The sequence below is a fragment of the Saccopteryx leptura genome, chromosome 3 (genome assembly GCF_036850995.1).
Source record: "Saccopteryx leptura isolate mSacLep1 chromosome 3, mSacLep1_pri_phased_curated, whole genome shotgun sequence".
Classification (NCBI taxonomy): domain Eukaryota; kingdom Metazoa; phylum Chordata; class Mammalia; order Chiroptera; family Emballonuridae; genus Saccopteryx; species Saccopteryx leptura.
In genome coordinates, this window is record NC_089505.1 from 66,436,006 (window position 1) to 66,458,180 (window position 22,175).

Genomic DNA, 22,175 nt, shown 5'->3' on the forward strand with positions numbered 1-22,175 from the left:
GGGAGTCTAAGTGGCAGCCCCTTTCCTCCCCAGGACCCAGAATTACAGAACTCAACCCTAATCTTCCCCTAGGACCCAGGAGTCAAGGCCCCCAGCCCCCCTGCCTTAGGGTTCCACCTCAACCATCTTGTGTTTCAAGCATCCTAGACCCAGGAATCTAGGGACACATTCCTTCCTCCCTCTGAGACCCACAAATTCAGGCTCCAGTCTCTCCTTTTTCAAGAAGATAAGCTTTCACCCTGCTTCCCTAGACCAGGAGTCAGCAGTCCACAGCCCTGGCATCAGCCCCAACTCCAGAATTGCCCCTCTCAGGTCCATGCGCGCGCGCACGCGCACACACACACACACACACACACACACACGTGCGCGCGCGCACACACACACACACACACACACACGCTCCTGGCCTCTGTCCTTAGAAGCCCAGGTGTTCTGTGCCCACTCCACCCCAACACTTTATAGAGGGGTGGGAGCTGGGCGCTGGCCTTAAGGGACCTGCAAGGGCCGGGCTGTGTCTACTAGGGGCAGATGCAGCTTTCCCTGGATGTCTGAGCACCCACAGGTGATGTAGGCCGAGGCCCATCAATAAAAAAGGGTTACAGAGGTATGGTTTCCTCAGAGAAATGGATAGTTGTCCATGAGCCTTGGACTAGTGGCCGCCTGAGGGTGGTTTGTGCTAGGGGATTGGGTTGTCTGAGTGCTTAAAGGGGACTCAGGCCTGGAGGAGGGGATCTGAATTACTGGGTACTATTAGAGAAGGGAGTCAGGGGCCTGGACTCCTGGGTCTGAGGGAGGAGGGGCAGGGTGGGCAGGGGCTGGTCTCCCTGTCCTGGGAGGGGAAGGAGAATGGGAGCCTGGGCTTCTGGGCCTGAGGAAAGAAGGAGCCAGTCACCTGGAGTCGTAGGTCTTGAGTCCCAGGTCTGAGCAAGGGGGCTGGAGGCCTGGACTTTTGAGCCCCAGGGAAGCAGGGGTTTGGGGACTTGAATTTCTGGGTCTGAGAGAGAAGGGGGCTGGAAGCCTAGACTCCTGGCTTCATGGAGACCTAGTTTGCAGTCCTGGCCTTCTGAATCAATAGAAGCCAAAAGCTGGGTCCTCGCATATTGGGGACCAAAGTCGGGGAATGGCCTCCTGCTTCTCAAGCCTCAAAGTGGGGAGGGGGCAGAGGGCAGCAGCTCCTAGGCCCTGAGGTCCAGATCTGAATCTGATGTCTCAATGCCAGATTCTGAGTCCATACCTGCCCCCCTCCCTTTTAATTTGCAGCCCCTCACTCTCGTCTCAGGAGGAAGGCGGAGGCTGGGAGCCAGGTGGGGGGCGGCCCCCGCCCCCAGCCCTGGCAGGAGGAGGGGTCCCCAGGGAGGCCAGAGGGGGGCTGTGGATCTCCCGGCAGGGGCGGACGGGGACTGAATGTTAATCGCAACCCGAGTGAGTGTGCGTGTGTGAGAACAGAGCGAGTGTGCGAGTCCCTCCCGCCCCGGCTCCTCCAAGCCGCGGCCGCTGCCGCCACCCTCCGCCTGCAGCCTCCCTCGGCCACCAGTGCCCAGCTGGGGGGTGTTGGCCTGGGTGGGTCCGCCTGGCCCCCAGGGGTCTCTCGTGCATCTGCCATCTGCCCGGTAAGGATCCGTTGATCCGAGTGTCTGGGGCTGGGCTGGTGGAGGGGGGGGTGTGTCTGTAAGGGCTGCGGCGGCGAAGGAGGGAGGGTCTGTCTATCGGTACCGACCGTGAGCCGCCTGCCTCGGTGTCGTGGGCCCCCATTTTCCTCCCGCCAGCCCCCAAACCCGAATGGATGGCGTGTACCTGGGTTCTGTGCTTCCTGCCTGCGTCCGGCTGGGCGTCTGGCGTCCCTGGCTGCCTGTTTGTCCTCCTGTCTGTCGCACAGCCCCTGACGGCAGTGGCAGCCCGGCCCCCATCAGACCCCTGTGTGTGTGTGTGTGTGTGTGTGTGTGTGCGCGCGCACGCGTGTGAGTGTGTGTGTGTGTGTGTGTGCGCGCGTGTCTCCCTCCTTAAGCTCTGGGGGTGTTGAAGGGAATCCCAGGGAAGTGAGGTTGTGCGTGTGTATGTGTGTATTTCTGCCTGGGTTTCAGAGTGGGGGCGTCCAGGGGGGATCTGGAGGTGGCCAAGCGAAGAAGGGGCAAGCAGGTCCCAGACAGGCGGTCTACCGCCCCTTACACAAATACACACACCAGCCACTAGCTTCAGAGGTGACCCAGACAGACAGACGGACACAGACGCTGGTTGGGGGGGCGCTGAGGGCACAAAGAGGGGTGCGAATGAGCCAAGGAGAGGCGGGACTGGACACATGGACGGGGGGAGGAGCCGGGGCTGAAACAGCAGAGGGGGGCACCGCGGGTGGGCGGAGGGGGATCCCCAAGGGGTCGGGGCGGTGAGAGGACACCCCGACAGCCTCTGCAATGTCCGGGGCCCAACTTCCAGCGCAACATGTGTAGCGGCGTCCTCGCCTAGTCGGGGTGGCCGCAACCTTGGGGGACAGAAAGAGCAGGACGGACCAAAGAAGAGGGAGAGCCGGAGAAAGGGACCAGCAGGAGGTCCCCACCGCTGCTGCCGCCCCGCCGCCGCCACCCCAGGGCCTGGCCCCCTGGCGGCTCCCTGAGCCCTCGGCAGAATCTTCGGGTCGCTGGACTCCGGGTTCCGGTCCTAGCCCCCCCGCAATCCCCCCACAGAACAGGGTCATGAAAAGGTAGGTCCGGGGTAGGGATGCAGGGGTGGGGTGGGGACGTGGACCCCAGATCTACAACAGGGAAAGTTGGCCCTGGGCCTCAGGGAAGGAGGGGGGTTGAACAGTGAGCAGGGTCTTTGCCCCCCCTCCAGATTCCTTGTCTCCTGGGGACTCTCCTCTCCCCTCTCTCCCTCTCTGAGTCCCTTTCTCCTGGGTCTCTACACCTCAGACTTCCTAACCCCCTATTTCCCTGACACTTTGCTCCCTCTCCCCAACCCCACCTACCTGATCCCCCATATGTCTATCCCCCATCTCTCCATCTCACCTCCCCTCTGTACCCCCCCTTCCTGCACCCCTCGCTGGCCCATCCCTCTCCCTCTCTCCTCTCGCTCTGCCCTCCCTTCTCAGAGCTATGAGTCTGCTATTAATACCCCTGCCAAGGACCTTGAGGGCATCCAGGCCCCAGCACCCCTTACCCCAAGCTACTGCCCCTTCCTCAAGGTTCTGGAATACCCTTCCAGCCTCTTCTGGGCACCAGGATTAGGGTGGGGAGAGAATGGTGTTGTAGGGGGGGACAGGACAGGACGCTGTCTGCAGCACGACGCGGGGGGGGGGGGGCGGGCTGTTGATCAAAGTAGCCTCTCGTTTCTTCTGTGATGGATTGGGGAGGAGTGATGGAGATGGGGGCGCCCCAGGAATCTCTGGCACCCTTCTCCTCCCCAGCTAGGGGACAGGCTGTGCTGTGTACAGGACCAGAGTCAGGCAACTGGGGAGACTGGAGCCGAGGGGGTGCCCAGTGTGTTGGGAACTGATGGGGTTTGAGACAAAAGGCAGGTCTTTAAGGGAGGAGAGGGCTATCAGCCTGGACTCCTGGTTCCTGGGCAGAGAGGAGGCTGGGCACCCAAATTCCTGAGTCTAGAGGCAGGAGGGAGCTGGAACTCCTGGGTCCTGGGTGAGGAGGGAGCCAAGAGCCTGGACTTCTGAGTCTATTGGAGAAGTTGGAGGGTAGGGTTTGTGTTTGACGGAGGGGACGCTGGGGCTCAGTCTCCTGAGTCCCTGATAGGGCAGGAACAGGACTCTCTCTGGCCCCATGGGGGTGGGGGTGGGATCTGAGACTCAGGAGGTGGAGAGTGGGGGCCTGGACAACGTAATCCCTGAGGGTGCAGGTTCTGGGGGTTGGGCCTGTGGAGTCCCCCGGAGGCTGGAGATGCTGTTTCTCATTCCCCAGGATGGGAGACTGCCCTCAGAATCCCTCATGGGAGAGGGCTGTGCATCCAAGACGGGTGGGGCTGGAGCTGCCCTCCTGAGCCACAGCAGGGAGCAGGACCCTGGGGTCCCCAAGGGCAGAGGCCAGGGAGGGGTGGGTGTGAGGGGCAGAGGAGGGGCTGAGGAGTGAGAAGCCACCAGGAATGGAGGATAGCGAGTGTTAACCCTGCCAGGGCCAGGCCACAGCTGTGGGTTATTTTGGGGCAGAGGGGGGCTATTCTGAGAACTGATTGAGCCAGCTGCTAGGGGAAGGGCAGAGGAGAGGAGGGACATGGGGAGCTAGGATTTGGGAGGGACAGGCATTCTAGGAGCCCCCACCTCCATTCCTGGGAAGACAGTGACCCAGGATCTCTGTGAAGGTGTGTGGGGTGGCAGAGAGAGCCTCTGGGCAGAAGAGAGGGTATAGGCCTTTCCCCATTATGTCAGTGGGATAGATAGGCCTGTGCTACCATGGCAACCAGACAGGAGCCTGATTGACAGCCAAGAGAGAACTCTTTTCTGTCTGGACCCTCGCCCCTTTAGGAAGCCCCTAGTGCGGGCTGTAATCCCTTTCTGGGAACCAGGAATCCAGGCCCCAGTGCCCTCCTCCCTCAGACCCAGAAGCCAGGAGTCTGGGCTTCTAGCCCGACCACCCCAGGCAGCTAGTATTCAACAGGGGACACAGGAAGAGATGCTGTTATTTCCTCTAATTTACTAAATTGCTCTGGGCTGGGAGCCAGGGACCCCTGTCCCCCAGCTCTCCACAGCTGTACCCCCCCCACCCCTGCAGACCACACTGGACTGTGCTTCTTTCACGGAGAATGGGGGAACAGCGGCTAGAGTAAGGGGACAAAAATGGGCTGGGGGTTGTGGTGAAGGTGAGGGGCATTTTCTCTCCTTAGGATGCCCCACTAATTTTTTTCTCTCTCTTCCCCCACACACCTGACCCCTTTTCCCTTTCTCATCTCTTTTCCCTCACTTTTTCTTCCTTTATTTTTGATCCCTCCGCCACTCGCATTCCTGGCCTTCCTTTCATGTCTGTGCTGGGCACCTCCCTGGTGGGGGTCTTGATCTCTGCCTTGCCTGCTATTTCTGTCTTCCTGTTTTCTGTCTGCTCTGCCTGCCTCCTCCCTCAATCCCTAATTCTGCCTGGTTCTCCCATCTCTTGTGTGTGCCTGTCTCTCGGTGGCTGTGGGGTCTCTGTCTTCCTGGGTTTCTTTCCATCTTCCTCATCTCTCTTATCTCTCCTGCCCTCCATCTATCTCTGCATCTCTCCTTGCCTCCCTAATATTCCCGCCCTATTTGTCACTCTGTCTTATCTCTTGGCCTCATCTCCCTGTCTCTCACCCTGAGCCCCTCTATCCCTCTCTCTTCTCCCATCTCTTTCCTGATTTCTGTCACGCTCTCTCCCTATCTGTCTATTGTTTGCATCTCTCTTCCCATCTCCCTGGGTCTCTCTTTCTGCTCCCATTCTAATCCCATCTCTGTGGGTCTGTTTCCCATCTGTCCTGTCTCGTCGTCCTCCCCATCTGTACCTTGCCTCTTTTCCCACTTCTGTATATCTCCCCTGTCCCCATTACCCCCCACCACTCCCCACCTGGGTCTCACTCTCTGCCTGCGTCTCTCTGTCACTCCAATCTTTTCCCTCTCCTGCCTATCTTTACGTCTCTCCCTCACGGTATCTCCTCATCTTCGTGTATCTCTTTCTGCATCTTGTCTCCCTGTCTCTGTCTTCCCACCTCTGTGCCTCCCCCTTATTTGTGCCTTTTTCTGCTCCCGGTGTCTCCCCGTCTCTGTGTGCTCTCCCTTCCTCCCGTGTCCCTCGCCGGCCCGGGCGCTCAGAGGCCGCCCGGCGGGGCCCGCAGGCGATGCGCAGCGCCGGTGGCCCCGGCGGCCCTCGGGGCCCCGCTAAGATGCTGCTGCTGCTGGCGCTCGCCTGCGCCAGCCCGTTCCCGGAGGAGGCGCCGGGGCCGGGCGGGCCCGGCGGGCCCGGAGGGGGCCCCGGCGGGGCGCGGCCGCTCAACGTGGCGCTCGTGTTCTCGGGGCCCGCGTACGCTACCGAGGCAGCCCGCTTGGGCCCGGCTGTGGCGGCGGCTGTGCGTAGCCCCGGCCTGGACGTGCGGCCAGTGGCGCTGGTGCTTAACGGCTCGGACCCGCGCAGCCTCGTGCTGCAGCTCTGCGACCTGCTGTCGGGGCTGCGCGTGCACGGCGTCGTCTTCGAGGACGATTCACGCGCTCCTGCCGTCGCGCCCATCCTCGACTTCCTCTCGGCACAGACGTCGCTGCCCATCGTGGCCGTGCACGGCGGCGCCGCGCTCGTGCTCACGCCCAAGGTGCGCGCGACCTGAGGGCGGGGGGCAGGGGGCAGAGGCGAGTGGCCGGGCCCGTCGCGGTAGGGGCAGGACCATTCACGTGAGGAAGGCGTGGCTTGGAGGGGCGGGGCCAGCCATAAGGTCAGCTTCTGGTTAAGGGTTCCGGCAGATGGTAAGGGTCAGGACGTCAGGTCCAGGTGAGGGCGGGGCTAAAGTGGAGGGGCGTGGCCTATAGAATGAGCTGGAGGCATGTGGGGACTTTCCTGGAGGTTCATATAGAAGTAGGGTCTGAGAGGCCAGTCATGGATGATCAGTATATGGGAACGTTGAGGATTCTACGGAAGAGGGTAGGTCAAGGTGGCAAAGGCCTCTGGGATCTGGGCAAGAGGCAGAACCAGCCAGTTCTGGGAAAAAAAAGAGACCAGCCTGAGATGGCAAGATCTGAGGGAGGGGTGGGATCTAAGATCAGCAAGGGAGGAGTCACTTGGAAAAGACTGGGGTTCAGAAAGGGGTCAGGTCTAGTGAGGAGACTGGAGCCAGGAAGGCAGAGACAGGGAGGGTTGGCCAGCTGGGCATGGGATCTAGAGATCTACACAGAAGAACAGAGTCATTGGTGAAAAGAGTATGAGAAAAGGAGGAGTCATTAGTGAGAAGTGGGCTGCGGAGGGTAAAGCCAGGCAGCAAGTGGGTTTGGGGGCGTGGGCCAGTCAGAAAGGGCAAGTCCAGGGAGGAGGCAGAGCCTTAGCTCTGTACTAAAGGGGTGGTGTCTGCAGAGGAAGCTGGTCCAGGCAATGGGGTTCTGGCAGGGGCCTACCCAGCATAAGGTGTGGTAGGCTCCTGGGAGGATGAAGGCCAAGCCACTCAGAGGCCAAAGCCAGGAACCTGCAGAAGAGGTTGAGGTAGAAGCTGGAGCTGGCTGTGGCCTGGAGAGAGGCCTGCCTCCCGAGGTCACAGGAGAGGCCTGCTGGAATGGACTCCTGGTAGCTAAGGGCAGAAGTGGAACTAGCCTAGTGTGCAGACTGAGTAGGAAAAGGGGTCAGCTATGAGAAGGTGCAGAGAAGGGGTAGGGCCTATTCAAGGTGGAGCCAGTGTGGCAGGTGGGATCATCAGAGGATAGGGCCACCTGAGTGGGTGGAGCCTAAATCTCCACCGTTCCTTCCTGTGAGGACCAGTGGCTTTGTAACTAGATTACTATTGCATGCTGGGACTCGTAGTTCTCTCCTTTCTAGAGCATTCTGGCAAAGGCCTCTGTCCAACTTGCTTTTTCTTCTCTTTGGCATAGGAGTTGTCCATAGATTTCTAGGCAGATCACCTTTGAGGTGAACTTATTACTTCCTGGATGCCACCTCATGGCATACCAAGAAATGTGGTCTCTCCTGACTCCTTTGCTGAGAAGTGTGGTCTGCTCTGTTTATTGTATCCTGGGCACTATGGTCCACTCTATATACACCAATTCCCTTCTGGGAAATGTAGTCCCTCTATGTCTTTGGATGAAATAAAGAGTGGTCCTCATAGCTCCATCTGTGTCCCCAATGAATGTCAGGAACTTGGTCCTCTCAGTACACCTTTATCTGCAAAGGGTGAGGTCCTCTAAGGGGTTCATCGCATACTGGAAGACCTTATCCCCCTGGGACAACTGCCCTCTCCCTGGCCCTTATGACCACAGGACAGGCTTTGAGAGTAAATCCACCTGCTCTTCTCATTACATTACTGGAAGATTTATTAAGGGCTGATTCTATACCAGGGGTGTTTTAGATTCTGAAGACTACAGTTATAAAAGGAGTGTATGTATACAAGGTCCCTGTATGTAGAGACAGCATTCTAATGGAGAGGCAATAAATAAATAAATAACATAATAAAAATCTGTCTTGGAGGAAAGCAACAGGATGTTGTAATGACCGAGATGGAGCTTCAATCGATGACAGTCAGAGGAGGCCTCCCTGAGATGGGGACAACTGAGCTGGGGCTGTGGAATGAGGAGGGGTAGGTCCAGCATGGAAGAGCTGAGGGAAAGTATCCCCAAGAGAGGTAACAGCTAATTTGAATAGCCATAGGTGGCGATTGGCTCCTCTGTTGGAAAGCCCCTGAAGCTTAAAGGAGCTTGATGTGTTTGAGAAAGAGCAAAGAGTTAGGGGTGGTGGGAGATGAGGTCAGAGAGGCATGGGGTCCAGTTCATGCAGGGCCTGTGAGCCACAGAGAAAACTTTGGCTTTGACTCTAGGATAGAATCATTGGAAGGTTTTCAACCAAGAAGGGATGTGATCCAAATTAATATTTTGAAAAGATCACTCTGGCTGCTGTCTGGAGAATGGACTGGAAGATCCAAGAATGGAAGCAGAGATAGGTTGGGAAGCTGTTGTCATTGTCTAGGCAAGAAGGTGATGACAGTGGGGGGTTGTGACAAAGACATTAATGAAGAGTGGACAACTAGGGTTATGTGTTGAACAGAGAGCCAAGAAAACTTGGAGATGGCCTGAATGCGGACATGAGGGAAAGTGAGGGAAAGGGTAATTTAGCTTTGAAATCTGAGCATCTGGGTGAATAAGGAAAAGACGGCGAACAGGTTTGAGGTGAGAGGAAGATAGAGAATTCTATTTTTGACATGCCAATTTTGAGATGCCTCTTGGAAAGCCAAGGGGAGATGTTGAGTGGAAGGTTTGTCCAGAGCTCACAAGAGAGGTGGTGACTGATTATAGGAGTCATCAACACCTCTAGGGTTGTCCAATAAAACTTTCTGCAAGGAAGATGGTCTAGATCTGCTCTATCCAAAATGATAGCCACTAACCATGTGTGGGTGTTGGACACTTGACATGTGGTTAGTGAAACAGCAAGCTAAATTTTAGTTAATTAAAATTTGAATGGCCTTGCCTGACCAGGCGGTGGCGCAGTGGATAGAGCGTTGGACGGAGATGCAGAGGACCCAGGTTCGAGACCTCAAGGTTGCCAGCTTGAGCGCGGGCTCATCTGGTTTGAGCAAAGCTCACCAGCTTGGACCCAAGGTCGCTGGCTTGAGCAAGGGGTTACTCGGTCTGCTGAAGGCCATAGTCAAGGCACATATAAGAAAGCAATCAATGAACTAAGGTGTTGCAACGAAAAACTGATGATTGATGCTTCTCATCTCTCTCCGTTTCTGTCTGTCTGTCCCTATCTATCCCTCTCACTGACTCTCTCTCTCTGTCTCTGTAAAAATAAATAAATAAATAAAATTGAATGGCCTTAGATGGCTAGTGGCTACCATATTGGGTAGTGCAGGAGACAGTATTTAAATGCATGGATCTAGATGAGATCACCAGTAAGAGAGGACAGAGAAGAAAAAAGAAGATTAGGGTACTCCTGTGTTTAGAATTCTGATTGGTGAAGAGAGTCTAGCTAAGGAACCAGACAAAGAGGGGACAGGAAGATAGAAGGAAAACCAGAGAAGAGCAAGTTCACTCAGCAAAGCTTCTTCCAGTTAGGAGAGACAGTACTTCCAGCACCCTCATTTCATGCTGGGAGATATAGTTCCTCTAAGTGATGCTGGAAACTATAGTTCCCATACTGGATGCTGGTGTATTCATTATGATAATGTTACCCCTCTAACAGATAAACCCCTACATCTCAGTGGCTCACTCCAAAAAAAAGATTATTTCTTACTCATATAAAATCCAAAAGGTGTTCTTGACTGGAGGTGGCACGCCTCCAGATGGTGACTCAGGGGACTCAGGCTCTTCCCTTTTGTGTCTCTGTAATCCCCCAGGACTTCAGAGTTCTCTTCTGAGTCCTCTGCATCTCCCCCCAGACAGGGAAGAAAGCAAGGTGAACGGGGGAGAGTTTTAGTGAATGAGCCTAGAACCCAGTCACGTGGCTAGACCTAACCCAGGAGGAGGTGGGTCTGCTGAACAGCTGATCAGTCTGTCATTTTGAGAGCTGTTATCCACCAGTGGTGGCTGGGAGCTGTGGCCCTTTATCAGCTTTTGGGAAATGAGGTCCCCTCTTGGCCACTGGGCACTGTGCTCCCTTGTTGGTTGTTGAAGGTTCCATACTGTCTCCTGCCAGCTGTGATCCTTCCATCAGGAGACCTGACACCCTCTTCCTCCCCTGCAGGAGAAGGGCTCCACCTTCCTGCAGCTAGGCTCATCCACAGAGCAGCAGCTTCAGGTCATCTTTGAGGTGCTGGAGGAGTATGACTGGACGTCCTTTGTAGCCGTGACCACACGTGCCCCTGGCCACCGGGCCTTCCTATCCTACATCGAGGTGCTGACTGATGGCAGTATGGTGGGCTGGGAGCACCGTGGGGCGTTGACACTGGACCCTGGGGCGGGTGAAGCCGTGCTGAGTGCCCAGCTCCGCAGCGTCAGTGCCCAGATCCGCCTGCTCTTCTGTGCCCGCGAGGAGGCTGAACCTGTGTTCCGGGCGGCTGAAGAGGCTGGCCTCACTGGGCCTGGCTATGTCTGGTTCATGGTCGGGCCCCAGCTGGCTGGAGGCGGAGGCTCAGGCACCCCTGGGGAGCCCCTTCTTCTGCCAGGAGGCGCCCCACTGCCTGCTGGGCTGTTTGCAGTGCGCTCTGCTGGTTGGCGGGATGATCTGGCCCGGCGTGTGGCAGCTGGCGTGGCTGTAGTGGCCAGAGGTGCCCAGGCCCTGCTGCGCGACTATGGCTTCCTGCCTGAGCTTGGCCATGATTGTCGTGCCCAGAACCGCACTCATCGAGGGGAAAGTCTACATAGGTGAGTGGGGCAGGGGTGGGAGGGGTGGGGGAAGACTCCAGAGCCTGACACTACGTAGGATACTCACTGCCTCAGTGCCCTCGAGTAGATCACGTCCTCTCTCAGAGCTTCAGTTTCCTTTTCTGTGAAATGGGTGTAATTGGGTCTCCTTTCTGGGGTTAAATCAGGTAATTTGGGAAAAGCACCTAAGACATAGTGAGTGTATTACTATATTTCATGATTTTAAGATGCATATTTTTTTACAGTTTCATGTCTTTAAAATCAAAATATGCCTTACAATTGATGGCTTATCGTGGTTTAATTGGGCCTGACCTGTGGTGGCGCAGTGGGTACAGAGTTGGCCTGGAACACTGAGGTTGCTGGTTCAAAGTCTTGGCCTTGCCTGGGAAAGGCATATACGACAAGCAACCAATGGTTTAATTGGAAGTATTTTCTTTCTTTGTGGTACATAGAGATAGTGGTGCATCTTCCAGTTTATAGCATCTTAAGAAATACCCCAGTTAGAGTATGAGCTGAACTTCAGTAACAAAACGACTCAACAATCCAATGGCCCAAACAACCTGAAAATGCGGGGTCTAGGTTACCAGGAGACTCCGTAGCTCCATGTGACCACTCAAGGACCCAGTCCTCTCTCACTTTGTTGCTCTGCCATCTCTACCCACAGTCAAAGCTTGGTCGTGGGCAAATCTGAATTCCAGCTCATGAGAAGGAGAAAGAAAGGAAGTAGAAAGTAATTTCCTTTGGGGCAAGTGAGGTGGAAGGGACAGATTTAACCCCCCATTGGTGAGAATGTAGTCACATGGGCTAGCTTACTGGCTGTTTACCACGTTCATACCGATGGTTAGAGGTGGATTCTGATTGGCTAGTGCCTGCGTTGTACTGATTGTTAGATGTTTTGAAAGTGGCCCTTGCATGTGCCCTGGGTTAGCTGCAAGGAAAATTGGAGAATATCAACTCTAGCTGGGCAGCTATCCATATAGCACGGTATTTTTTTTAGAATAGGAGAACAGGGTGGGGGGAAACAGCATGTCTACCATATGAAACCTTGTGAGTGGGGAAATTGGTGAATTGGGTGACAGAGAGCGGAAGGAGAAGCCTGTATCCTGAAATAAGCTTAGGAAGAGGCGACAGTGGGAAAGAAAACCTAGGGAAGGAGAATTGAGGACTGGTGAGTTGGGAAACACCCTGAATGAGGAAAACATCCCTCGTTCATAAATACTGAGTTCAGCCTGCTAGGAACTAGGGCTCATGCTGGGCGCTGGGAACACAGATTATAAAGACCATGGACTTCTCTTTAAAGAACGCAGGGTCCTGTAGGGGCGGCAGACACGAATGGGACAAGGACAACACAGCATGCTGCTTGCAGTAATGGAGGTTAAATGGGCATCATGAGAGCAGTGGGGAGAGTACTGTCTAAGCCAGGACATTTTTGGTTGCAAGAAGCGGAGTCTCATTCAAGTTTCCTCAGGGAAAAGGGGTTTATTGGAAAGAAAAACACACACAGAAACCCAGATGTCAGGAATTGAAGCAAAGGCACCCCCATATACACACCACTCTGAGCTTGCCACTCCCAACTACTGTCTAGTCCCTTTCAGGTTTTTGTTTTTCTTTTATTTATTGATTGATTTTTAGAGAGATCGAGAGAGAGAGATTGAGATCGATTTGTTGTTCCATTTATTTATGCATTCATTGGTTGATTCTTGTATGTGCCCTGATGAGGGATCGAACCCGCAACCTTGGCATATCAGGATGATGCTCTAACCAACTGAGCTAGCCAGTGAAGGCCCAGTTCTTTTCTTACTACCACTTACCCGGGATTCTGCTTTCTCCTAATACTCATAATTTCAGCTCATCCTGTTCACCACCGATTCCTGCAAATGTCACAGTCAATGTCCTTCTGAGAGGAATTTGATTGGCCCCAAACTAGGTTATGCAAGTCATGGGTCAGCCTGTGGAGACAGGGAAGTTTCCAGGAGGAGGAGATATGTAAGCTGAGACCTGAAGAATGAATAGCTCTTTCATTCATTCATTCACTGAAAAGCCCTTTATTGAGAGTCTACTATGTGCCAAGCACTGCTTTAGGTACGAGGGTATATAGTATTGAACAAGGACCCTGTTCTCACAGAGCTTACAATCTCACAGGGAACTAAGAAAAGGAAAAAGAAATACCAGCAGGCGATAACTTCTGAGATGAAAATAAAACTGGTAGACTGTGATAAGAAATGTCTAGCATGCTAGGTTACGCGAGGTCACTAGGAAATGTCTTTCTTAGTATGTGAAATTTGGAGGTAAGAAAAAGAAAGAGCCTGACCAGGCAGTGGCGCAGTGGATAGAGAGTCGGACTGGGACATGGACGACCCAGGTTCGAGACCCTGAGGTTGCCAGCTTGAGTGCGGGCTCATCTGGTTTGAGCAAGGCTCACCGGCTTGAGCCCAAAGTCGCCTGCTCGAGCAAGAGGTCACTCAGTCTGCTGTAGCCCCCAGTCAAGGCACATATGAGAAAGCAATCAATGAACAACTAAGGTGCTGCAACGAAGAATTGACGCTTCTCATCTCTCTCCCTTCCTGTCTGTCCCTATCTGTCCTTCTCTGACTCTTTCTGTCACACACAAGAAAGAAAAAAGGAAAGAGAGAGAGAAAAAAAAGAAAGAGAAAGAGAGAGAGAGATAGAAAGAAAGAAAGAAAGAAAGAAAGAAAGAAAGAAAGAAAAGAAGAAAGAAAGAAAATGAGCCAACTATTGGTAGATCTGAGTGAAGAAAAGGGGGAGAAAACAGAACAACAGGTATTGTCTGCTTAGAAGCCTGCCTGAAAGAAAGCCAGTGTGGCTGGAGCTTAACGGGCAAGGGGGAGGGGCTATGACTGAGGGATGGAGAAACACATGGGCCTCATTCAGGGCTTTTAGGCCAAGTTAAGGGGTTTGGATTTGATTCTAAGTGTGGTTGGGAGTTCACCAGAAAGAGAATATTCCAGACAGGGGAGCAGCATTGTGGAAAGGCCAGAGGGGAGAAAAACCTGGGCAGGTTGGTGGTGCACAGTAGCTCAGAGTGGATGAAGGCAGGAGAATTAGGGTTTGGGGGTGATGAGGCTGGGAGGTGGATGGAGCCAAGCCACAAGGGCCGTGGACACCAGGTTGAGAGTCTCGGACATTCTTGTGGGGCACTGGAGAGCAATGGGTGGGTTATAAACAGGGGAAAGATGAAGTCAGTTTTGTGTGTAGAAAGACCCCCTCGGGGGAACAGAATGAAGGAGAGAAGTTGGAGGCTGGAGGCCAGGCAGAAGGCCGATGCAGGGGTTCAGGAGGGCTATTAGGATGGAGAGGAGGGGGTGGGGCAGAGAGATCCCAGAGGTAGGAAGGATGGGGCTCGGGGATCAATGGCCTGGGCAGGGGAAGTGAGGGGATAGCTGGGGATCTTGCCAGGTGACCGGGGCAATGTGAAAGGTTTCACAGTGCAGGATGTCATTGCAGTGAAGATATCTGGGGACCCAGAGACCCTCGGGGGCTTCTTCCTAGAGGAAGGGACATTTGAGCTGAGTCTTGAAGACATAAGTATTGGTCAGGATGGCCCTGGCCGATAGGCTCAGCAGTAGAGTGTCGGCCTGGCACGTGGAAGTCCTGGGTTCGATTCCCGGCCAGGGCACACAGGAGAAGCGTCCATCTGCTTCTCTACCCTTCACCCTCTCCTTCCTCTCTATCTCTTTCTTCACCTCCCGCAGCCAAGGCTCCATTGGAGCAAAGTTGGCCCGGATGCTGAGGATGGCTCCATGGCCTCCGCCTCAGGCGTTAGAATGGCTCCTTGCAACGGAGCAACAGCCCCAGATGGGCAGAGCATCGCCCCCTAGTGGGCATTCTGGGTAGATCCTGGTTGGGCACATGCAGGAGTCTGTCTCTGCCTCCCCGCTTCTCACTTCAGAAAAAAAAAAAAAAAATTGGTCAGGATGAGAAGGGACAGAATTAATGTTTTCCAGGCAGGAAAACAGCACTTGCAAAGATCTAGAGATAGGAAACAACTTGATAGGTTTGGGAATGTTTAGTGTCTGAGGGACACAAAGTGGGTTTGGGGTGCAAAGAGTTTGAGCAGCAGTCAGAGATGGGAGGGCCAGAACACTCAAGGTCTCCCCTGCCTCAAACCCAGGCTGAGGATCTGGGACCTTGTGCGAGCACTGGGCAGCGAGGGGAGAAGACCTAGCAGAAAAGAGGCATATTGGAGTTTTCAAGATCTTGGAGAAGCGATTCTACCTGGGGGCTGGTCTGGTCAGTAGAAAGGGGACTTTTTCTGTTTTTGGCCACAAGAATCCAGACAAGGTCCCCACATGTCCCCATCTCTTCCTCCTGGGCAGGTATTTCATGAATATTACCTGGGACAACAGGGATTACTCCTTCAATGAGGATGGCTTCCTGGTGAATCCGTCCCTGGTGGTCATCTCCCTCACCAGAGACAGGACTTGGGAGGTGGTGAGTCCCTGCCCCGCCCTCAGGCATGGACACCTGGGTCCTGGCACAGGTGGGGGCTGAGGCTGTTTCTGGCCTCTGAAGGAGGCAGGAGCTGGGAGCCGGGACTTCTGGGTCCTAGTGGGAAGAACTGGGAGCCCAGACCCAGGAGGAGAAGGGAAATGGGGCCTAGACTCTTGGATCTGAGGGAGAAGGAACTGGGTGCCTGGGCCACTAAGGTGAGGCCATTCTGGAAAGTCTCTCTGGGAAGACTGAATCCCCTTCTCTTGGCCAAGGTGGGCAGCTGGGAGCAAAAGACTCTCCGACTCAAGTACCCCCTATGGTCCCGCTATGGTCGCTTCCTGCAGCCAGTAGATGACACGCAGCACCTCACGGTGGCCACGCTGGAGGAGAGGCCCTTTGTCATTGTGGAGCCCGCTGACCCCATCAGTGGCACTTGCATCCGAGACTCTGTACCCTGCCGGACCCAGCTCAACCGCACCCACAGGTGACAGCCCGGAACCAGGAGTTCAGCGTTAAATTCATTCTCCTTTGAAGCCCAGTAGTCCTGGCCCCCGCCCTCTCCTTTCTTGGGACCCAGGACCCACACTGCCCTGCAGCTTGGTGACCTTGGACAAGTCCCGTAACTCCTATGGGTCTCAGGTTACCCAGAAAACGCTAGCCTTAGTTTTAACTGCTGCTTGTTCCTCCCTGCATAAGGCGAGGGGTCCCTAATGTTCCCAAGCCTGCTTGTTCCCCGCAGCCCTCCGCCGGATGCCCCCCGCCCAGAAAAGCGGTGCTGCAAGGGCTTCTGCATTGACATTCTGAAGCGGCTGGCCCACACCATCGGCTTCAGTTATGACCTCTACCTGGTCACTAACGGCAAACACGGGAAAAAGATCGATGGTGTCTGGAATGGCATGATCGGAGAGGTGAGGCGAGCAGTACAGGGTGGGGGCGGTGCCCGGGCAGGGGGGGTTGGGGAGGGAAAAGAGGGCTGGACCCGGAATCCTGTGTCCGAGAGGGTAGGGCCACGAGGGGGAAAACTTGGGGGCAAGAGGGGTGTGGCCAGAGAGAACGCCTGGATTTGAGGGGGCGTGGCCCCGAGAAGGCCCCCACCTTGGCGGAAGGGCAGGGCCAGGAGGAGGTACCTTTGTGGTGAAGGAGGCGGGGTGAGGAGGGTGGAGCTTCTATAGGGGCGGGGCCTGGAGGATGGAGCATCTTGCTGTAGGGAGCAAGATGCTGCTAGGCCCACCTCTTTTTATTTGTTTATTTATTTTTATTTAATTTTTAATTTTTGTGTGTGGCAGAGACAGAGAGAGAGTCAGAGAGAGGGACAGATAGGGACAGACAAGAAGGGAGAGAGATGAGAAACATCAATTCTTTGTTGCGGTTCCTTAGTTGTTCATTGATTGATTTCTCATATGTGCCTTGACTGGGGGGCTAGAGCAGACCAAGTAACCCCTTGCTCGAGCCAGCGACCTTGGGCTCAAGCTGGTGAGCTTTGCTCAAACCAGATGAGCCTGTGCTCAAGCTGGAGACCTCTAGGTCTCGAACCTGGGTCCTTCACATCCCAGTCCGACGCTCTATCCACTGCACCACCGCCTGGTTAGGCAGGCCCACCTGTTCTTGGACTCTCACCTCCACCTTTCCTGACCGACTCTGCGTCCTCCTTCGCACCCATCCATCCTTCTAGCCTCTTTCTTACGCTGTTACTCATCTCCTTCCGGGGGCCAGTATTGCCCGCCTTCTGCCTATGTCTACCTAAGCCAGCCACGTTCCCTCACCCCCTCCTCGCCTTCACCCCAGGTGTTCTACCAACGCGCGGACATGGCTATCGGCTCCCTCACCATAAACGAGGAGCGATCTGAGATCGTGGACTTCTCCGTCCCCTTCGTGGAGACAGGCATCAGCGTCATGGTGGCACGCAGCAACGGCACCGTGTCCCCCTCAGCCTTCCTCGGTGAGCTTGGGGCCCTGGGATGCTCAGGCAGGGGCGCTGTGTGCGCCAGCCCCATTTGGAATTGCCTGTGCTCGTGGTGTGACTCCGGTGAAGTAGCCTCACTCCTGAGCCTCAGTAATTTTTATTACCAGAAGCATTTTAACCATGAAGCTAGGTTAGCTTCAGGAGCCTTTTGCACAGCCTCTTCAAGGCCCTGCATCTGACTTCGTATTCTGGGTTTTGTGTTCTTTTTAAGAAAAGGAACACAAATTATATGAGCTTCAGGGACAACAAAATCCAAGTCTTCCCCAGTATATGTATAGATATAAAATGAAAAATAAAATGAGGCAAGAGATTAGCATGGTCCTGGCACACAGTAAAGGCTCAATTCACCATCAGACAGGGTTTACTGAGCACCTAGTGTGTGCCAGGCTCTGAGCTGCACACAAATCCCTGCTTTCTAAGAGCTCTTGGCCTCCTGCAGGGGACAGGAAATATACTCTTAAAGGAATACACGGACAAAATCACTTAAGATGGTATCAGATACTGTGAGAAATTAAGCCAGGGGAAGAGAAGGAAAGGAATAGGCTTGGTGCTACAGCGGTTGGGCAGGCAGGCCCCTTTGAGGAGGTGACTCAGTCCTGTGTAGATCTGTCTGGAAAAGCATTCTAGGCAGAGGGAACAGCGAGGATAAAGGCATGAAGGTAAGAATGTACACGGAGTATTTGTGAACTAGCAGGAGGCTAGTGTGTGGCTCCTGTGTGGAGGAGGGAGCGATGAGAGGGCTTAGAGGGAGGCCGCCCTGGGCCTCGTAGGAAGATTGGGTTGTACTCTTACTGAAGCGGCCAGGTCTTTAACTACAGGCGATGGTAGAAAGATGGCGGCGAGGTTAAGACAAGGAGACAGGCTTGAGATGTGATTAGAAAGCTGACACCCGAATGGGCTGGTGACTTTGAGGTGGATTGGAACAGGATAGAGATCTCATTTACTGAGCTTGGGGAAGACAGAAGGAGAGGTGAACATCCGGCCAAGAGCAGCAGTTCTTGTCAGTTCCTGCTTGCTCTCTGAAGTCTGAGCAAAGCTTCTGGGAGGAGGAGGTGCTGGGAGAAAGAACAGCCTTCCTTTGTGTTTTGTTTTCTGTATTTTTCCCCAAAGATGCCTCTTGTGGCTTCCTTTTTGCACCAAGGTCTCTGCAGGGCACCTTGAGATGCACCACATGGGGCCCCTGCTTTCAGCAGGGGAGTGACAAGGTCATATACATGACCCACCATGTTGCCGAGTGGAGACAACAGGCATGTCCTCAGATGCTGCAGTGACAGTCCAGGGTGGTGACTCTGCTGTGACAAGGCAGTCCTAGCTGCTTGCACTTGGCCCATGGAAATCAAATCAGCCAGCACTAATCTCAAGGAAATGGCATATTGTCAGTGAATTCCCAGAGGCAGTGTGAGGAGGGGACACATGAGCTCGAGTTTGTCTGATGGACACGTCAGGATGGCACCTCTGGCAGGGAAGCTGTGGAGACCAGGGCAGAGAGGGTGTGGCTCATCGGGGAGCTGAGTTCTGGGGTGTTAAAGTGATGGGCTCTTGAGAGAGTGCTCAGGCTGGACAGGAGGGCAGGAGCATGGCTGAAGGTGGGGACTTTGTCCTGAGGTGCTGGGGAGCCACTGAGGACTGCGAGCCGGGAGAGGTCAGGTCATCTCTGGGCCATGGGAAGGAGGGGCAGGATTGAAGGGAGAGACTGGGGAGAGAGGACAAGGCATGATCCAGGAGTGGAGACAGGAGGAGGGACTGGAAACTGACAGGCTGTGGCTGGTGAGGGGGAGAACGGGAGGGGGAGAGGATGGCAATGGGGGTTTGAGTTGTGACTGGACAGATGGTGGGCGCCCAGGATGGGGAACCTGGGTGTTGGTGCTGGGCTCACTGTGGGATGTGAATGGCTTGGGAGGATGGCCAGGGAGAGAAGGAGACTCAGGTTTAGGGCTCAGGAAACATACTTAGGAGACACTTTCCATTTGGTGGTTAAAACCACAGAAATGGCTGAGATGGCAGTTTTTGAGAAAGACTGGCTCCCAGGAGCCTGTGTGGACAGTGAGGCTGTCTCCAAGATGGGAAATCTGGGAAGGGGGCAGAGCCCAGAAGGGGTCACATCTGGGCTGCACCTTGGTTACATGTCAGTGGTTCCCCAGTCTTTTGCTTGGCTAAGCCATGATCATCCCCTTGCCGCCAGAGCCCTACAGCCCGGCCGTGTGGGTGATGATGTTCGTCATGTGCCTCACTGTGGTCGCCGTCACTGTTTTCATCTTTGAGTACCTCAGTCCCGTCGGTTACAACCGCAACCTGGCCACGGGCAAGCGTGAGTCCCCTTCATCCCCTACCTCAGAGCACCTGGACCACACACAGAACTACATTTCCCATCACTGGGGTAGAGCTGTGGCTCCTTAAGGTGGTGGAGGCCCCAGGGGCCTCTGGGAATTGTACTTCTTTCTGCTCCCTCATTAAGCAGAAGGGATTTTGGGTACATGTTTCCCCTCCTGGCCCCCTGCAGGCCCTGGTGGCTCAACGTTCACTATTGGAAAGTCCATCTGGCTGCTCTGGGCCCTGGTGTTCAATAACTCGGTGCCTGTGGAGAACCCCCGGGGTACCACAAGCAAAATCATGGTGCTGGTGTGGGCCTTCTTTGCTGTCATCTTCCTTGCCAGCTACACAGCCAACCTGGCCGCCTTCATGATCCAGGAGGAGTACGTGGACACTGTGTCTGGGCTCAGTGACCGAAAGGTGTGTATGTTTGGGGAGGGGGGAATTGGCTAGGGTTGGAAGTTACAGAACTTGTCACATGGGAGGCCAGAGGGGAATTCCTGGAGGTCTATTCCCAGAAAGAGTTCCAAAATGGGAGACTTCTGAAGCTCACAATGAACTATTTAAATATTTTCAGGGGAAAAGTGTCCCCAAATGTCTGAGAGACAGCAGTGTCAAATGGGAGAGTCTAGAGACCATCAGTTCTCTGAAACCGTGATGAAGAACTAATTTTTGAAATTTCTAATCCAGTGGAGACCAATGCCTTTGTAAAATACAATAGAAATTAATTACTAAAAGAGTAAAATTTAAAACCAAGACATGCAAATTTTAATGTTTGAGGTTCAAAAGACATAAAATTATTCTGCCAAATTGCTATAAATGCTGACTCTCCATTTCTGTACTTGCTTGTCGCGAGTCACGGTGTGTTCACTAGCTGTCATGACCTCTCAGAAGGTGGAGAAATCAATTCACAGGATGGCCACAAGCAATATTTTTTAATGGAATGGAACAGAATAAAAAATATGTTCAAAAAAAAAGTATGTTCAACTGTATAGTGCATCTTACAAAATAAGGAATAGTATGGTTTTATGAAACATTTGTCTTGGTCATACACACACTTGACATTGACCTAGCACACACCTGTCTGGCTACATCTGATCTTAAAATAGTGAACTATTTCTGAACAGATTGGTAGATAACAATTTCCCCAGCAACCCCTGCCCACCAGGCCAGCCCCCGCCCCTGGGACCTCCCATGATCCAGCAAGTTAAGGGTTAACACCTGGACTCTCAGGGTTCTCCAGGAGCCTTCTTAAGTTCTGTACTGTAGCCAGTGCCTTTTTTGACTGGACCACAATCAGGCCATGCTGGGTGTTAAATATTTCAATATTACTGATTAGGTGTGTGTGTGTGTGTGTGTGTGTGTATGTATGTATGTATATATATATATATATGTATATATCTGTGAATGCATGGGTATCTGTGGGTGGGGCATAGCGTTTCCCACTGTGGGCCACTGTGAGCAAGTTTGAGAAACACTTCTGCACTGGGATGACCTGCAATTGGCAAGTGTCCACCCAGATGCCCCCAAGGGGCGCCCTGGTAACTCTCCATTCTGCTCCAGTTCCAGCGGCCCCAGGAGCAGTACCCGCCCCTGAAATTTGGGACAGTGCCCAATGGGTCCACGGAGAAAAACATCCGCAGCAACTACCCCGACATGCACAGCTACATGGTGCGCTACAACCAGCCCCGCGTAGAGGAAGCGCTCATTCAGCTCAAGGCAGGGTCAGCGCAGACTCGGGCCAGGGGCAGGGGCGGGGATGGGGTCCTGAGGAGACTGGAGATGGCGAGGGGTCAGGGGTCAGCCCGGGGTGGGTCAGCTTGGAAGGCAGAGGTCACTGAGGTTGGGGGGTGAACTCCTCCTTCCAGAAATAGGGTCCTTGTGATGGTTTTAGGGATCCAGTTGTTCAAATCCTGGATTTGTCCCTTCTTGGTTGGATAACCTTGGGCAAGTCACTTAACCTCTCTGGGCCTCAGTTTCCTCCTCTGTAAAATGGGGGTAACAGAGGATGCACCTCATAAGGTTGGTATAAGAACTATTATGGTTATTAGTTAATATAATATATTATTTTGTTATTATTGTTAGTTAATCCATGTAAAACACTCAGAGAGGTGCCTAGCACAACTGTCTGTTTGCTGCTGTCATCATCCTCATCATTATCATCATCATCATTATCATTTTGTTACTATTAGGGATGAACTCAATGGAGTGAATATTTGGATTAAATTGAGTTACTGGCCTGACCCGTGGTGGCGCAGTGGATAGAGCGTCAACCTGGGATTCTGAGTGAGGTCCCAGGTTGGAAACCCCGAGGTCACCAGCTTGAGCACATGCTCATCCACCTTGAGCACAGGCTTGAGCACGGGGTCACCGGCTTGAGCATGGGTTTATCAAAATGATCCCATGGCCTCTGGCTTGAAGCCCAAGGTCACTGGCATGAGCAAGGGGTCACTGGTTCGGCTGGACCCTGTGGTCAAGGCAGATATGAGAAGCAATTAATGAACAACTAAAGTGCCG

General features: G+C 53.9%; 1 protein-coding gene across 1 annotated transcript in view; it reads left to right on the forward strand.

Moving 5' to 3' along the window:
- Positions 1-2,574: 2,574 nt before the first annotated feature.
- The window catches only part of GRIN2D (glutamate ionotropic receptor NMDA type subunit 2D), a 38,511-nt gene continuing 18,910 nt past the window's right edge, over positions 2,575-22,175 (forward strand). The window contains exons 1-10 of the mRNA XM_066373899.1: positions 2,575-2,695; positions 5,762-6,252; positions 10,314-10,933; positions 15,271-15,385; positions 15,658-15,869; positions 16,125-16,293; positions 17,171-17,324; positions 19,531-19,656; positions 19,849-20,078; positions 21,222-21,382. Of these exons, the coding sequence (XP_066229996.1) occupies positions 5,788-6,252; positions 10,314-10,933; positions 15,271-15,385; positions 15,658-15,869; positions 16,125-16,293; positions 17,171-17,324; positions 19,531-19,656; positions 19,849-20,078; positions 21,222-21,382 (2,252 nt within the window). The 5' untranslated portion in view covers positions 2,575-2,695; positions 5,762-5,787. The remainder of the gene's footprint in view (positions 2,696-5,761; positions 6,253-10,313; positions 10,934-15,270; positions 15,386-15,657; positions 15,870-16,124; positions 16,294-17,170; positions 17,325-19,530; positions 19,657-19,848; positions 20,079-21,221; positions 21,383-22,175) is intronic.